Here is an 18,081-nt window from a genome sequence, read left to right as displayed (position 1 = left end):
GACATTCTATCTGTCTTGTTCACTATCTTTCTCCCCCAAGAAAATGTGAGGCCAGGGACTCGATCTGTTCAGTTTTGAATCCTTAGTACCTACAACAGCACCTGCCCGTAGGAGACCCTCAATGGAAATATCTGCCTGGGGACAGTTACCTTTCAATGTCCTGCTGGGATCGGGCCACCTGTGCCTTGAGCTTCACCTCTTCTTCCTGCAGCGTCTGAATCTGAAGGTCTCTGGAGACCATCTCCTTAGATAGTTGAGCAATCTGAGCATCCCAGGCAGATTTTACAGTTGATGCATCTTCACGAAGTCTAAACATAGAAGGGAAACTATGTAGATGTGGTTCTCACTCACTAAAGTTGTCTCTTACACAGCACCCCCCAGCAAATACACACGTGTGCGCGCACACACACACACACACACACATATACACACACACACACACACACAGCTCTCGAGCTGAAACTTCCTGGCCTAGATGATGAAGATGGTTCCGCACAGGAAGAATTAAGCATCCGTCCACCCAACTACCTCCATGCATGCATGCATCCCACCAACCCAGATTCCAGCTAAGCTCCTGCAGCACAGCAGGCCATGTGCCAGGTTCTTGGTGGGCGGAAGGTGAGGCATGACATGCCTCCCATGCCCACAGAGCCCACAGTCATGAGGTAGCAACACCTCTGACCAACTCACCCTCATGTCCTCGCCATGCCTAGCCCAGCACCCCACGTGCAGAGACATTCAACACATTTTCAAGTTGCATGGTAAAATAAGGTTCTACAGAACCCACTAAATAACCTTAACAGCAGGACGCCTCTGGGAGAATTACCCAAAATTGAATAAATTTCCCAAGAAAATGTTCGGGACAATATCTAGAGCTGTTAACTCAGGTAGCCACAGTACTAACCTAGGCAAGATGACACCTGCCCACTTGCATGGGCGTAGCCCTGTTTCCCTAAGAGATGGGGGAGACGGCCCACAAGAGCAACTGTAACATCACACACGACAGACCTTCAGATGTTCCTGTGCTGACGAACTTCCAACTGACAGTGAGGAGCAGAGGGTGAGCTGGCCGCCCCCACAGAGGCCACCCCTTGTCACGAGGGGTTAAACCTAGCATGAGTGGTGCACTCAAGCCTGGTATTACATAGAATGGAAAAAAAAGCCACCCTGCCAACGGTTTTGGACACATATTTTAAGACAGCTGAAAAGAGACACCATCAAAGGCATCAACGTTTCCAGCCATCTCTGGCAATGTGGGCTGACACAGAATGTGTGTTTGGACTCCTTCCACGCTTTGCGTGGGTACTGAAGAAACAGACTCACCAATGGCCTCTGGTGCTCTGGGAAGCAGCTTTATCCCTGGACCATGAGCCACCTAATTATGAGGGCCAGCCCCACTCCCAGCATCAGGATGGTGATGTGACTCTGCCTTGGGCCTCCTGGACAGTCTCCCCTGATGCACAGTCTCAGGTGTAGATCAATGGGCACGGCTGCTGAGCCCTCACTGCAGGGACAGAGGACACCACGGCCACGAGCGGGAGTGCACTGCTCACCACAAGAGCGTAAATGCTTTTTGTGAGAAGCCAAGGTGGGAGGATCACCTGAGCCCAGGAGGTCAAGGCTCCAGTGAGCCATGATCGCACTGCTGCTCTCCAGTCTTCTCTTTCTTCTGCGTAATGGGATGGTTAAAACAAAAAAGAAGGCTGGGCATGGTGGCTCATGCCTGTAATGCCAGCACTTTGGGAGGCCGAGGCAGGCAGACTGCTTGAGGTCCCAGAGCTCAAAACCAGCCTGGGCAACATGGCTAAACCCTGTCTCTACTCAAAATACAAAAATGAGCCGGGTGTTGTGGCACACACTTGTAGTCCCAGCTACCTGGGAGGCTGAGATGGGTGGATCACCTGAGCCCAGGAGGTGTAGGCTGCGGTGAACCGAGATCATGCCACTGCACTCCAGCCTGGGTGACAGAGTGAGACCTTCTTGTCACAAAAAAAAAAAAGGAAGAAAAAAATGCTTTCCTGTTAATCCTACAGGTTTTCTCTGTAGTTCCAAACTCCAAACCAGCACAAAACTGCTGAAAAACCTATTAAGAACTACAAAGCTGGCCAGGCATGGTGGCTCATGCCTATAATCCCAGCACTTTGGGAGGCTGAGATGGGAGGATCACTTAAGTCCAGGAGTTTGAGACCATCCTGGGCAACATGGGGAGACCCCATCTCTACTTCATTTTAAGAAAGAAAAAAAGGAACTGAAATAAATACGGCTGTCACTTATTTCTATTTTTTTAATTAAAATATTATTTTTTTAGAGACAGAGTCTTGCTCTGCCTCCTGAGTAGCTAGGACTATAGGTGAGCGCCACCGTACCTGTCTAACTTTTCTTTGGGTAGACATAGGGTCTTGTTTTGTTGCCCAGGCTCAAGTGATCCTCCTGCCTCAGCCTCCCAAAGTGCTGGGATTAGAGGTGTGAGCCACTGTGCCTAGCCGAGGTCATCATTTAATGCCAGCTCATACTTGGGATCATGGGATCCGAATGATAGCTGAACTCCCCAGAAGTAAAAGAGGAAAGATACAAGCTTTAGAATGTAGAAGTCTGTTTCTTACTGCCAAAATAATACTACATATGTGTAGTAATAATTCTCAATGAGCAAAGAGTGTTTACGGACAGAAAACGAAAAGACATTCAAGAACAACATTTAGCTTAAGACTGCAACGGGGGGCCAAGGTTAGGCGCACAGGAGTGGTGAGGCCCAGTCACCTCGGCCACACTATATGGAAAATGGAAGCACCTGCGGCCCCTCTCACCCCGTATACCGACCACAGAGGTCGCCCCGCACACCGACCGCAGAGGCTTTAGGTGCCTCCCATGCATGGTGTCTTCAACCACTCTGCTTGAATCTGACTGATCAAACAACAAAACAGCATGCTGAATCTAGAGAAACTATCCTGAATAAGCCCTTAACTTCCTGGTACTGTGTAGTTCTAAGAGCCATTTCCCCCTTAAACAGAAATACAATTTGTCAGAGAATTCTCTATCGGTGGTGGCTCACGCCTATAATCCCAGCACTTTGGGAGGTCAGTGTGGGAGGATCACTTGGGTCCAGGAGTTGGAAACCAGTTTAGGCAACATGGAGAAACCTCGTTTCTACAAAAAATACAAAAACTAGCTGAGCACGGTGGTGCACACCCGTGGTTCCAGCTACTGGGGAGGCTGAGGCGGGAGGATCACTTGAGCCCATGAGGTCAAGGCTACGGCAAGCCGTGATCACACCACTGCACTCCAGCCTAGACAACAGAGTAAGACCCTGTCTCAAAAAAAGAAAAAGAGGCCGGGGGCGGCGGCTCACACCTGTAATCCCAGCACTTTGGGAGGCCGAGGCGGGGGGATCACAAAGTCAGGAGATGGAGACCATCTTGGCCAATGTGGTGAAACCCCATCTCTACTAAAATACAAAAAATTAGCCGGGCATGGTGGCATATGCCCGTAATGCCAGCTACTTGGGAGGCTGAGACAGGAGAATTGCTTGAACCCGGGAAGTGGAGGTTGCGGTGAGCCGAGATTGCACCACTGCACTCCAGCCTGGGTAACAGAGCCAGACTCCATCTCAAAAAAAAAAGTCAAGATGAAAGAAAAGAAAAAGAAGAAATAAAGGAGAAAATGGTTACGATAGTAAATTTCATGTTATGTGTATTTTACCACAATTTAAAAATTCAGAAAAAAGGAAAAAATTCTGACACATGTTAAAATGTGGACAAACTTTGAGGACATTATGCCAAGTGAAATAAGCGAGTCCCAAAAGGACAAATACTGCACGATTCCAACTTACAGGAGGTCCCCAGCCTGGTCGCATGCATAGAATCAGCAAGTAGAATGGAGGTGGCCGGGGCTGGTGGGGCTCGGGGGAAGCTGGCAGGGGTCGGGGGGGGCACTGGTGGGGGTCGGGGGGCGCTGGTGGGGCTCAGGGGGGAGCTGGCGGGGGTCGGGAGTGCTGACAGGGGTCGGGTGTCACTGGCAGGACTCGGCGCGGGGGAAGCTGGCAGGGGTTGCGGGGGGTGCTGGCGGGGGTCGGGGGGAGCCGGCGGGGCTCGGCGGGGGGGAGCTGGCGGGGGTTGGCTGGGGAGCTGGCAGGAGTGGGGCAGGGAGTTGGCGGGGCTGGGGGGAGCTGGCAGGGGTTGGCTGGGGAGCTGGCAGGGGTGGGGGAGGCATTGGTGTGTAATGGGAAGATGGAAAGTTCTGGAGATGACAGTGGTGATGGTTTTACAACAACGTGAATGTGCCTAATGCCACTGCCACTGATCTGTACACTAAGAAATGGCTAAAATGGCTAATTTTATGTTATGCATATCTTACTGTAAATAGATGAATGCATGCATACATAGAAACTACACAATTTCAAAAATAAAGAAAAGGCAAAAAAAAGAAAAAAAAAGAGTGGTTAAGAAAAGTGACTGAGAGCTACAGAAGCCACTCCGTCGGCTGCCTGGCCCCCTTTTCTGTGGTCTGGCACCAGTGGGCCCAGGTCAGCACAGCCACAGCCGTCCCTGCCCTCACCCTCTGGGTGGAGCCAAGCACACACTCACTGGTCAATGGCAGCGTCCTTCTCCTTGGCGGTGTCAGCCTGTCTCCACTCTGCCCTGCGGAGCTGTGCCTCGAGGGTCTCGCAGTGGGCCTGCAGCTCCAGAACCCTGGCCTGCAGCTCCTGCAGCTGTTCCACGTGGGCTCCCTTCACCGCCACCAGCACCGCATCCTTCTCCCTGGCCAGACGGTCGAGCTCCTCATGCCTGAAACACAGTGAGTGTCCCAGGGTGCTCACCCAGCCCCCAACACCCAGGCCCCAGATCCTCTTTGGAGGCGTTCATTGCCCTGTCTCGTGCACAGGTGCTGCTGTATGTCTGCCTCAAGGCTTCGCAGCAGCCACCTGGCCACCTGTTCCTCATTCCTCGCAGGTGAACATGGACCAAGCCACTGTTCGATGCCAGGCCCCTGGCCTGCCCTCCAGAGCCCGCAGCCCCCAAGAGAAGGACACCAAAAGGAGGTGCATAGAGCACAGTTTGATCCAATCAACCTGCGAAAGGAGGTGCATAGAGCACGGTTTGATCCGATCAACCTGCGAAAGCAAAAAAAGGTAGATGCACACTGCCTTGTATCCTGGCAGCCAGCCAGGTCTACGGAGCCACACCGCACCCTACCTATTGATTTTCCAATTAGAGGCAAAGTCTTGCTGTGTTGCCCAGCCTGGCCTTGAACTCAAGCAATCCTCTCACCTCAGCTTCCCAAGTAATTGGGCTTATAGGCCACACCACTTTGCCTGGCAAAAAGATTTTACTTTAAAAATATTATGTTAGCAGCCAGGCACAGTGGATCATGCCTGTAACTGAAGCACTTTAGGAGGCTGAGGCAGGTGGATAGCTTGAGCCCAGGAGTTGAAGACCACCAGCCTGGGCAATATGGCAAAACACCCTCTACAAAAAATACAAAAATTAGCCTTTACGGTGGCGGGTGCCCACAGTCCCATTTACTCGGGAGGCTGAGGTGGGAGGACCACCGGAGCGTGGGAGGTCGAGGCTGCAGTGAGCCGTGATGGTGCCACTGCACTCCAGCCTGAGTGACACAGTGAGACCCTGTCTCAAAAACAAACCACATTAGCAACAGTATTAAATAAATAAAAATTTTAAAAAGAAGATTTACGTGTTGATTTCCTACCCTCTGAGCATATTAGGTTCTACTAAGTAGAGTGCTATCAGGTATACGTGATGTTATGTAAGCCATCTCGGTGAAGTCTTTGATCTAACCCTACTGGGACTGAGAGAGTGAACAGCTCTGCTGACTGGGTTTCAGGCCCCTTGGCAAGGCCAACCCCAGCTCTCTGCTTCCACCAAGTTGGAGAAGCTCATTCAATTATGAGCTGATGGATGATTTAAAATTATTCTTGGCTGGGCGCAGTGGCTCATCCCTGTAATCCCAGCACTTTAGGAGGCCAAGGAGGGTGGATCGCTTGAGGTCAGGAGTTCGAGACCAGCCTGGCCAACATGGCGAAACCCAGTCTCCACTAAAAAAAATACAAAAATTAGCCTGGCGTGGTAGCGCATCCCTGTGATCCCAGCTACTCGGGAGGCTGAGGCAGGAGAATCGCTTGAACCCGGGAGGCGGAGGTTGCAGTGACCCGAGATCGCACCACCAGCCTGACCAACATGGAGAAACTGTCTCTACTAAAAATACAAAAATTAGCCGGGCGTGGTGGCATGCGCCTGTAATCCCAGCTACTGGGGAGGCCGAGGCAGGAGAATCACTTGAACCCAGGAGGCGGAGGTTGCAGTGAGCTGAGATTGCGCCACTGCACTCCAGCCTGGGTGATAAGAGTGAAACTCTGTCTCAAATAAAAAAAAAAAAAAATGATGAGACACTAGTCATCTCCATGTGAGCAGTTTGTCTCTCCAGTAAATTGCATATCCCAGTATAGAGTGACTTCTCAAGGTTCTTCATATCCCAGCATAGAGTGACTTCTCAAGGTTCTTACCTATTTCTCATTGTGTAATACTGTAAACCTTCAATAACACCATGGGACCTATGCAAAGGTCCACCAGTGATGCTGGAAGTGAGCAGAGGAAAGTCATGCATTTGCAAGACAGGTCTGCAGCTGCTGGCCATTCTAAAACACATTAATCCAGTCTGGGTGTGGTGGCTCACCCCTGTAATTGCAGCACTTTGGGAGGCCGAGGTACGTGGACCACTTGAGGACAAGAGTTTGAGACCAGCCTGGCCAGCATGGCGAACTCCATCTCTGCTAAAAATACAAAAATTAGCCAGATGTAGTGGTGCATGCCTGTACTCCCAGCTACTTGGGAGGCTGAGGCATGAGAATTGCTTGAACTCGAGGCAGAGGTTGCAGCAAGCTGAGATTGTACCACTGCACCATCTGCCTGGGCAACAGAGCGAGACTCTGTCTCAAAAAAAAAAAAAAAAAGTTCTTTTGATAATGGACAATGCCTCTTGCCACCCAGAACCCATGAGTTCAACAGCAAGGTGTTGACGTCGTCTGCTTGCCCCCAGACATAATGCCTCTAATTCAACCTTTATGAGAGGCCATACAGACCTTAAGGCTCACTACACATGGCGCTCTTTGGAGAGGATGTCAATGCTGTGGCCAAAAACCCCCCAGAAAGAAGAACATCCTGAAAGCCTGGCAGGCTTCCACCACTGAAGCCATTGTTGCTATAGAAAAAGCCACGGAAGCCATCCAGCCCAAATAATAAATTCCTGATGAAGAAAGCTGTGTCTAGATGTCGTGCCTGACTTCACAGGATGTCCAATGGTGCCAATCAAGTAAATCATGAGTTACAGTACGGCCAAAAAAAAAAGGTCAGGGTGCGGGGTGAAGGATTTCACAGCATGGATCTTGGAGAAACCCCAGAGCTGACCCCACAGCAGAGGAATGAACGGGAGACAACTCAATGGGGATGAGTGCTTCCGAACCGGCGCCAGATGATGAGGAAACAGAGGTAGAAGAAGCAGTGCCAGAAAAGAAACTGGCATCAGACAGACACTCCTGTAGAAGGGCTCCCATCACTCACGCCTGCCTTGACTTTTTACCACGTGGAACTGTCTATGACGTGGGCACTGAGACTCAAGTGTTAAAGCGGGATTGGCACCGTACAGAAACATTTTTAGAGGAAGGAAAAAGTAAAAAAGTCAAATGGAATTACAATGTGTTTCTGTCAAGTTACACCAAGGGTACCTGCCTCTCCTGCCCTCCCTTCCACCTCCTCCACCTCTGCCACTCCAGAGACAGCCCATCCTCTGCCTCCTCCTCAACCTCCTCAGTGTGAAGATGATGAGGATGAAGAGCTATAAGATGATCTGCTTCCACTTAACAAACAGTAAACATATTTTCTAAGATTTTTTTTTAAGACAGGGTCTCACTTTGTCACCCAGGGTAGAGTGCTGTGGCACCACCTCGGCTCACTACAGGCTCCACATCCCAGATTCAAGTGATCCTCCTGCCTCAACACCCCAAGTAGCTGGGACTACAGGCGTGAGCTGTCACACCTGGCTAATTTTTTGTATTTTTTGTAGAGAAGGGGTTTTGCTATGTTGCCTAGGCTGGTCTTAAACTCCCGAGCTGAAGCAATCCACCTGCCTCGGCCTCCCAAAGTACTAGGATTATAGGTGTGGGCCACCATGCCCAACCTAATTCTACTTTTTTATGACTTTTTTTTTTTTTTTTGAAACAGAGTCTCACTCTGTTGCCCAGGCTGGAGTGCAGTGGCGCGGTCTCGGCTCAGTGAAACCTCCACCTCCCAAGTTCAAGTGATTCCCCTGCCTCAGCCTGCCAAGTAGCTGGGATTACAGGCGTGCACCACCACGCCCGGCTAATTTTGTATTTTTCGTAGAGACGGGGTTTCACCATGTTGGTCAGGCTGGTCTCAAACTCCTGACCTCATGTGATCCCCCTGACTCAGCCTCCCAAAGTGCTGTGTGATTATCTTAATGACATTTTCTTTCCTCTAGCTAACATTACTTTAAGAATCAGCATAGAATACACACAACATGCCCAATGTGTGTTAATGAACTGTGTTATCAGTAAGGCTTCTGGTCAACAGTAGGTTCTTAGTAGTTAAGTTTTTGGGGAGTGAAAAGTTATATGTGAATTTTTGACCTCATGGGGCTAGATGCCCCTAACCCCCTCACTGTTTAAGCATCAACTGTATTTCAGTTTATGATTTTGAAAAATGCCAGGTGTAGACTTAAAAACACACGAAGAGAAACAGTGTTTGTCCAGCTTCATCATGGCCACATGGTGCAGCTAAGCAAGCAGTCCTGCACCACTGCCATCTGCACTGTGTCTGTTTGGGCTCGACTCTGCCTCGGTTTCCTCATCTAGGTATGAGAACCCTGATGGGTGCCCTCACAATGCGAGCCAGCTGAGGGCACAACCCTCTCTCACTGCCACCAGTAGGGTCTGCACAGCAGGCTGGAAAGCAGCTTCCCACTGCAGATCTGATTAGAAACAGCACAGACAGTGTCCTTGAAGTTCTTCTGGATTTATACAACTGCACAAATATCATGTCAATAAAAAATGCAAGAAAAATCGCCTGAGTCACTGTCCATCGCCGTTGTATTACACAGTGTCTTCCTAATCGCCTGAGTCAGTGGCTGCCCCTGCGCGGTTCATGGGGTCCCACTGAAGTTCCCCAGGCCCAGGATCCTCCCAGCTGAACTCACTGACCTGCCCTACCAGACCCTGTGGCCTGAGCTCCCCTCCTCAGCAAAGCTGCCCCACCCGGCCCTGTCCCTCTCGGAGCCTGCCTGGCTCCATCCCATCTTGACCTCACTGCCTTTCAGCTTGTAAGGTGGATGCTCCAATTGCTTCGCCATGGCCACTGCCCCGGGACCACCATGATGGCTACTTTCTGGGTATCCCATGATACCCGGCAATGCCAGGCACACGGAGAACCTGCTGCTGCTCTGCCTGGAGTCACATGACCCACGCTGAGTAATAAAAGCCATTTCTTTTTTTTTTTGAGATGGAGTCTCGCTCTGTCTCCCAGGCTGGAGTGCAGTGGCACGATCTCGGCTCACTTCGAGCTCCGCCTCCCAGGCTCACACCATTCTCCTGCCTCAGCCTCCCAAGCAGCTGGGACTACAGGCACCTGCCACCACACCCGGCTAATTTTTTAATTTTTATTTTTAGTAGAGATGGGGTTTCACCGTGTTAGCCAGGACGGTCTTGATCTCCCGACTGCGTGATCCGCCTGCCTAAGCCTCCCAAAGTGCTGGGATTACAGGCATGAGCCACCGAGCCCGGCCCAATAAAAACCATTTCAATGGGAAAAGGGCTCTTTAGAACTTGATCATTTTAGATCCAAGGGAAGAAAATTCTTTCCTGCAATAGTTTAAAAAATAAAGGTGACTGTATCACCAAAGTAGAATGGCTATAATCTAAAACTGATAAACTCAGTAAGTAAAGCCTTGAAGTTGTCAAAGTTAACTTCTAACTTAGGTGTTATTTTTTTTTATGTATTTTTATTTATTTATTATTATTATTATTTTTTTGATACGGCATTTCGCTCTGTCACCCAGGCTGGAATGCAGTGGCATGATCTTGGCTCACTGCAACCTCCACCTCCCGGGTTCAAGCGATTCCCTGCCTCAGCCTCCCGAGCAGCTGGGATTACAGGCACGCACCACCATGCCCAACTAATTTTTGCATTTTTAGTAGAGATGGGGTTTCACTATGTTGGTCAGGGTGGTCTCGAATTCCTGACCTGAAGTGATCCACCCGCCTCGGCCTCCCAACATTCTGGGATTACAGGCCTGAGCCACCGCGCCCAGCCAGGTGTTAAAAATTTTGTGTTTTGTTTTGTTTTGTTTTTGAGACAGGGTCTCATTCTATGGCCCAGGCTGGAGTACAGTGGCACAATCATGGCTCACTGCAGCCTCAGTCTCCCAGGCTCACATGATCTTCCCACTGCACCTAGTCCAAGTTCTACGTTTTACAGCACTAAGACGTCTAAACATCACTGAGAAAGTCCAGAGCATAAACAGAAATCCAAAGCAAGGCTGGGTGTGGCGGCTCATGCCTATAATCGCAGCACTTTGGGAGGCCAAGGAGGTGGGCAGGTCATTTAAGGCTAAGAGTTCGAGACCAGCCTGGCCAACATGGTGAGACCCTGTCTCTACTAAAAATACAAAAATTAGCCAGGCATGGTTGTGCACGCCTATAGTACCAGCTATTTGGGAGGCTGAGACATGAGAATTGTTTGAACCCGGGAGGGGAGGATGCAGTGAGCCAAGATCACACCACAGCAATCCAGCCTGGGCACAGAGCAAGACCCTGTCAAAAAAAAAAAAAGAAAAAGCAAGCAAGAAAGCAAGCAAGCAAGAAAGAAAGGAAGAAAAAGAAAGAGAAAGAAATCCAAAGCAGCGGGCTCCCAGGTCCGATCCCCGGAGTGGGACCCTCTGCTCCCTGGGCCATCAGCACAATGGTTCCACTTCCCTCCTCTCCTGGGGCCACTGACATGCTGCATGATGTTGGGAGCCGAAACACTCACTTCCTCTTAAATGTTTCCTCTTCCTTCTTCCTGGTTAGCTGCACAGAGTGAAGTTTATCCTCTAAGTCCTTTACCCTGAAAAGAAACAAATATTTATGGAAGGAGCAAGTGAGATGAAAGCAAAGACCAGCCTGGAATGAGCAGAAAAGGTAGAATCCCCCAGACTCCAGTCCCGGCCTGCGAGGCTGCCACAGAGCACGCCTCGGGAGACAAAGGACTCGCGCACCGGGCGCGGCTCATGGCCTCCAGGTCCTGGAGCTCCCCGGCTCGGCTCTGGAGCTTCCTCTCCAGCTCAGCGTTGGTGGCCTCTGCCCTCTGCAGACTCTCTGCAGCCTTTGCCCCGGCTTCCTTCAGAGCCTCCAGCTCTTTGTGCAGTAGTTTAACCTTTGAATGATAAAAAAGAGTTCAAAATGAGGCGATAATTAGAAGACACTGAGGCATTAGGGGTACATACTGCTGTTTTATCAGGATTGGGAGGGAGAAGAAAAATGAAAATTCAAGAAGCAGTAAAACAGTGAGAATGTCCTAACACAACTCAAACGAGACTCAATGACTTTTTTTTTTTTTCTTTTTGGAGACAGAGTCTTGCTCTGTTGCCCAGGCTGGAGTGCAATGGCGTGATCTCGGCTCACTGCAACCTCCCCCTCCTGGGTTCAAGCAATTCTCCTGCCTTAGCCTCACGAGTAGCTGGGATTACAGGCACCCACCACCACACCCAGCTAATTTTTGTATTTTTAGTAGAGACAGGGTTCCCCATGTTGGCCAGGCTGGTCTCAAACTCCTGACCTCAGGTGATCCACCTGCCTCAGCCTCCCATTGTGCTGGGATTACAGGTGTGAGCCACCGTGCCCGGCCTTCATTGACACCCTGACAGCACTCAGTACCCCACCAAAATCAGTCTATTAGGGTGCCCCATACATGTCCAAGCCCAACAGACCAATTTAACTGCCCTTTATTTCTTAGCACATAATTTGAAAGTTATTTAAATAAGGGAATTAAACACAAAGCCAGGGGTCTAGGAAGGGGCTCAGTGCTGAGCAAGCCACTCGCGTCCCAGCTGCACACTGAGCTCTTCGGTACCTTCCTGGGCCTGTTTCCCAGCCTGTAAGCCACGGTTGGTGACGATGGCTGCTGCACCCAAGCCGGCTGACATGAGGACCGGGCTGCGCCCGGCATGGGCAGGCGTCGAGACTCAGCTCTTGCTTTTCCTACTGATCTGCGCACCATGATGCCCACCACGGGCAGGTGTCCAGGGCTGTGACCAACTCACACAGCAGATGCAGGCGGAGGTGAACTGGCACCCGGTGCCCACCTTTGATGGGAGTGCCCACCGTGCCATGGGGCACAGGGCATCCACATGGCCCACCTGCTCGCTGGGCTTGAACTCCTGGGCCCAAGGGATCCTCTTGCCTTGGCCTCCCAAAGTGCTGGGATGACAGGTGTGAGCCACCACATCTGACCAAGGAAAAACTGAAAAACCTTCACGACCCAAGGGTGCCCCCAGTTACCTTAAGCTCCCGGGACAAGGCTGTGTTGCTCATGTTGTCAGCCTGCAGACGGAATTCGTGCTCCCTCTTCCGCATTTTCGATTCAAACTCCAGCAGCAGTTCCTGGAACAAACAGGTTTCATGATGAAAGAACAGTGGGAACCCAGCAAAGACCCCCACCCATGTCCTGGGAGGTGGGATCCAGAGGTGAGCAGGACACAGTGTTTAACAGAGAAGGACCACACACGCTGTCCAGGAGATAAGCTGGGGTCAGCGACACTGGTAACAGCACTCTGGGAGGCCGAGGCGGGAGGATCGCTTGAGCCCAGGAATTCAAGACCAGCCTGGGCAACACAGTGAGGCCCTGTCGCTACAGAAAAAAAAAAAGAAAAGAAAAAGAAAAATCCTTATCTCCATTGAGTCAATTCTACCTCTGACAATAACAAATACCAAGATCTTCCAAAACAAGAGACAAGAAATCAGAGCAAAGGAAACCATGAAACTGACAAGCACGTAAGACCCTAGCTTAGTAACTAAAAGGCTGAGATGCAGGCAGTAGAACAGAGCTTCCCGACAGCCAGTGCCAGCATCCCAGAGCCCACACAGGATCAGACTGCCCAGAACCACACCGGATGTGTGCCGCCCAAGTTTCCCCTAGTAACCAAAGCTGCCACGTTAAAACGTCACGTTTCCTTCTTTCCAGAGACAAGGATACTATCTGAACATGATAAAAAATCCACGTTCCCAACGTCTGAGATGGCTCTCCCTGAACGAGCCCTGCTGAGTCTGAGAAATTCGGCGTGGACAGCCTCGGAAGTCAGTCATAGTCACGGCCCAGCCAGAAACTCTGACAAGAATGGCTGCGCCCTGCCAACTACAACCAGCCTCAAATCGCCACTGTCCCCAAATGCTGCCAAGAGCCCCCTACCTGCTGGGCAGGACCACCCACAGCTGGATCCTCCTCAAACTCCTTCTTTGGAAGTGACTTTGGAGCCACTTGAGGAAGCCTCATTACTTAGAAAAGTCACCACTGGTCTCTTACTGACCACGGATTTTAGACGCTGGCTTCATGCCTAAAGAACTCCGGCTGTTCTCAAACTCACCCATAATCGACAAAGCTCTTTGGTCTCTGAGAATTCCAAGAGAAAGTCCTCTGCAGGCCATTTCAGAAGCAGCCTCAGGGACCTGTGAACAACGGGAGTGAGCTCAGCACTTCCGGGGACAACTGGACAGTCCACACGAGGGCCCATCATGACGTGAGCGTGGCCTCCTTCTCTGCTGACCTGACTCTGGCAAATTAGTGACACACTGGCCTATCCTACTATGACCAAGCTCCCAACATCCGACAGGACCAGAGAGGGGACCCTGTCACACCTGCACAAAGCCCTTCATCACTGCTGCACCTGCACAGACGCAGCCCCTCATGACACCCCCATAGACACAGCTTCTACTAACACTTACACCTACCTGCATAGACAGAGCCATTTATTACACCTGCACCTGTATAAATGCAGCCCCTCATCACACCTGCACCTTCACAGAAGAAGCCCCTCAGGACACCTGCAGAGACGCAGCCCCTCGTGACTCCTGCACCTGCAGAGACGCAGCCCCTCGTGACTCCTGCACCTGCAGAGACGCAGCCCCTCGTGACTCCTGCACCTGCAGAGACGCAGCCCCTCGTGACTCCTGCACCTGCAGAGACGCAGCCCCTCGTGACTCCTGCACCTGCAGAGACGCAGCCCCTTGTGACTCCTGCACCTGCAGACACGCAGCCCCTCGTGACTCCTGCACCTGCAGAGACGCAGCCATTTGTGACTCCTGCACCTGCAGAGACGCAGCCCCTCGTGACTCCTGCACCTGCAGAGATGCAGCCATTTGTGACTCCTGCACCTGCAGAGACGCAGCCCCTCGTGACTTCTGCACCTGCAGACACACAGCCCCTCATGACACCTGCACCTGCAGAGACACAGCCCCTCGTGACTCCTGCACCTGCAGACACACAGCCCCTCATGACTCCTGCACCTGCAGAGACGCAGCCCCTCGTGACACCTGCACCTGCACCTGCAGACACACAGCCCCTCATGACACCTGCACCTGCACAGGCACAGCCCCTCATCACACGTAAACCTGCAGAGATGCAGCCCCTTGTCACATATGCACACAGTGGCAGCATCTCTGACTGTGGTCTCTGGATATAAATCTATAGGATGTCTTTCAACAAAATCCCAGCACAGCTGAGTCTCTTGGAGGTGTAGGCTGAGTTTCCAGAACCCTGAGGAGAAATTTGGTGACTGCCACTTTTCAGTTGAAGCATCTGTTTTTAAACTTACCATAATTGAATTCCAAATTCTTTTCTATAGTAAATAATTCATGTTTTTAAAATTATACCTTTCTAAAAATAAATTTAAAAGTTTCATCATTTCTGAGGTGTGCTGGTTAATTCCATGTGTCAAATGACTGGGCTACGGGCTGCCCGGATAGCTGGTAAAAAATTATTTCTGGGAGTGTCTGCAAGGGTATTTCCAGAAGAGACTAGCCCTCCTACAGTGGATGGGCATCATTCAATCCACTGAGGGCCTGAATAGAACGAAATGCAAGGAAGGGTGAACTTGCTCTCTCTGCTTGAGCTGAGACACTCGCCTTCTCCTGCTCTTGGACATTGGGCTCCTGCATCTTGGGCCTTCAGAGCTGGACCAGGACTCACATCAGTGGCTCCCTGGTGCTCAGGCCTTTGCCCCTGGGCTGAATTACACCACCAGCTTCCCAGGTTTTCCAGCTTGCAGATGACAAACTGTGGGACTTCATGGCCTCCATAACTGCATGAGTGAATTCCTACAATTTATCTCCTATATATCTACACATCTCCTATTGCCTGTTTCCCTGGAGAACCCTGACTAATCCATGAGGAAAGGAAACAAGGAAACACTGTGGAGGTGGCTGCATGTAGACATCCCATCCTGTTTCCCTGCAGACCATCCCAGAGTGGCATCTGCCCCAAAGACCCCATTTTACTCCCAAGGAGAATGCAGGCAATGAACCAAATGGTTGTCTTTTCCTCAGCCCTATATGATTTCAGTTTCACAGTGGGCAGGCAGGGAAAGCACCCAGGAAGGGGCCGACCCAGAGGCTCTACCTGTCTCTGCAGAGCAAGCTCACCGTCGAGCTCCTCAAGTTTTCTCTCCAGTGTCCATTTTAGATTTTCATACTGTTCCCGGTGGTGGTCAATCTCACCATTCTTGTCACTATGGTAATAAAACAGCATTAAGAAAAGCCATACCAAATATTCAGCAAAGGTAATACATTTTCAAGGTACACTTGACATGTGAAAGTTGGTGCTTTGCTTTTATGAAGGGGTGGCTTCAGCAGGACCCACGGGGTAGCAGAACTTCCAGCCCCACCTGTACCAGCATGCTACACCCATCTATAAAAGAGGAAATTAAATAGGGCCCAGAGTCCCACAACATAAAACCCAAAATGTCCAGGATACAATAAAAAAAAAAAGTGACAACCAAAAACCAGAAAGATCTGACCAGGCCCAGTGGCTCACGCCTGTAATCCCAGCACTTTGGGAGGCCGAGGTGGGCAGATCACAAGGTCAGGAGATCGAGAGCATCCTGGCTAACACGGTGAAACCCCGTCTCTACTAAAAAAATACAAAAAAAATTAGCCGGGCGTGGTGGCGGGCGCCTGTAGTCCCAGCTACTCGGGAGGCTGAGGCAGAAGAATGTCGTGAACCCGGGAGGCGGAGCTTGCAGTGAGCCGAGATCGCGCCACTGCACTCCAGCCTGGGCGACAGAGCGAGACTCCGTCTCAAAAAAAAAAGAGAAAAAGGAAAAAAAAGAAAGATCTGAGCTTGAAGGAGAAAAGATAATAGGTAGATGCCAACACCAAGATGACACAGACGCTGGAATTCTTCAACAAGGAAGCTACAGCAGTCATTATAAAAGCGCTTCAAGTAATCTAGTAAAGCAAATGGAAAAACAAATCTCAGCAAAGAAAAAGCTATAGCAGGCCAGGTGCGGTGGCTCACGCCTGTAATTCCAGCACTTTGGGAGGCCAAGGCAGGTGGATCACCCGGGGTCAGGAGTTCAAGACCAGCCTGGCCAACATGGTGAAACCCCATCTCTACTAAAAATACAAAAATTAGCCGGGCATGGTGGCGCACACCTGTAATCACAGCTCCTCGGGAGGCTGAGGCAGGAGAACCCCTTGAACCCCAGAGGCAGAGGTTGCAGTGATCCAAGATCGCACCACTGCACTCCAGCCTGGGTGACAGAGCAAGACTCTGTCTCAAAAAAAAAAAAAAAAAAAAAGAGTGTGAGACTGAAAAAGTACCTGAACATGGCTGAAAACAACCCAGGTCTGGAGAGAAGAATGAGCAAAAGACTTGAAGAGACACCTCACAACATAACGTAAAGTACTTTTAAAAGGATGCTCTAAACACTCTAGAAAACAGCTATGAGAAAGTCAGCACCCGCACGGCGGGCAAGTGGGCCTCAGCTGTCCAAGCACTGCACGCACCTGCACGGACTCAGTGCCCAGACGAGGTGCAGGCTGAGCACCAGCCTTCATGCTGGGGACGGGAGCTTCCAGACACCCTCCCTCCACTCAGGGAGAAGCTGACCTCCAGCTCAACTCTCTCTTTCCCTGGACCCTGGGCAGGTGGCACATGGGTGTCTACCACATTACCAAGCAGCGCTGCGTGGGTCAAATGACTGCTGACCGGCACTTTTATCCACGCCGGGAGACGCCATAGAGGAGCCATCAACACTGGGCTTCCCAGAAGACGGTGGCGCTCAGGGTACATCTGTTGCAGGGACCGCAGACGCGATCCCTGTGGGCGGCTACAGGAGATACTGGCTGCACAATACTGGTTGGGGCTTCTGAGCCAGAGTGGCACCACACCCACCAGTGTGGGTCTCCTCTCCTTGCACCTCACCTGCCACAGAAGGTCTCTCTGCTGGACCAGAGCACCTGGTGTGGTCCTGTTGGCCCGTTCACACCCACCTGAGACCCTTCTGAGCAAACCGGCCCAACACACACAACAGAGGGTAGCTGGTCAGTTAAAAGGGCGTGGCAGAACCCAGCGCACTGACACAAAGGACAGACACCACAAATCGATCAGGAAGTGCTGGACGCACATTTCGGAGCAGTGTGCGCAGGTGGCTCTATTTGGGGCCTGGAGATGACACAACAGATTGCCCGTGGCGGCTTTCACTTTGCCATTCCACCACAGTATCTTCTCTGAGAAATGACTTTCTATGATAAGAATAGTTTACTCCTGCGGCTTTAAAAAGTACTTTAAAAAGCTGCTTATGGCCAGGCGCGGTGGCTCACATCTATAATCCCGGCACTTCAGGAGGCCAAGGCCAGTGGATCACCTGAGGTCAGGAGTTCAAGACCAGCCTGGGCAACATGGCAAAACCCCGTCTCTACTAAAAATACAAAAGAAAAAACAATTAGCTGGGAGTGGTGGTGGGCACCTATAGTCCCAGCTACGTGGGAGGCTGAGGCAGGAGAATCACTTGAACCCGGGAGATGGA

The 18,081-nt window shown here is 51.0% G+C and overlaps 1 protein-coding gene across 13 annotated transcripts in view; it reads right to left on the bottom strand.

The window, feature by feature from the left end:
• Window positions 1–18,081, bottom strand: part of CCDC57 (coiled-coil domain containing 57) — a 111,708-nt gene that overhangs the window by 80,718 nt on the left and 12,909 nt on the right. For 12 of the 13 annotated variants that reach the window (XR_010133591.1, XR_010133590.1, XM_055389363.2 and 9 more), the window contains 6 exons: window positions 15,672–15,780; window positions 12,560–12,661; window positions 11,278–11,435; window positions 11,052–11,126; window positions 4,581–4,781; window positions 150–308 (listed from right to left, as the gene is read on the bottom strand). Coding sequence is in view for 11 of the 13 variants with exons in the window: in XM_055389363.2 (XP_055245338.1) it covers window positions 150–308; window positions 4,581–4,781; window positions 11,052–11,126; window positions 11,278–11,435; window positions 12,560–12,661; window positions 15,672–15,780 (804 nt within the window). In the remaining 2 variants the exon portion in view is untranslated. Of the gene's footprint in view, window positions 1–149; window positions 309–4,580; window positions 4,782–11,051; window positions 11,127–11,277; window positions 11,436–12,559; window positions 12,662–15,671; window positions 15,787–18,081 lie in introns of those variants that run through there. The other variant, XM_055389364.2, reaches the window with a different exon arrangement.

Source organism: Gorilla gorilla, chromosome 4 (assembly GCF_029281585.2).
Source record: "Gorilla gorilla gorilla isolate KB3781 chromosome 4, NHGRI_mGorGor1-v2.1_pri, whole genome shotgun sequence".
NCBI classification, from domain to species: Eukaryota; Metazoa; Chordata; class Mammalia; order Primates; family Hominidae; genus Gorilla; species Gorilla gorilla.
The sequence above is the reverse complement of the archived record's forward strand: the minus strand, read 5'-3'. Positions and strand labels throughout refer to the sequence as shown.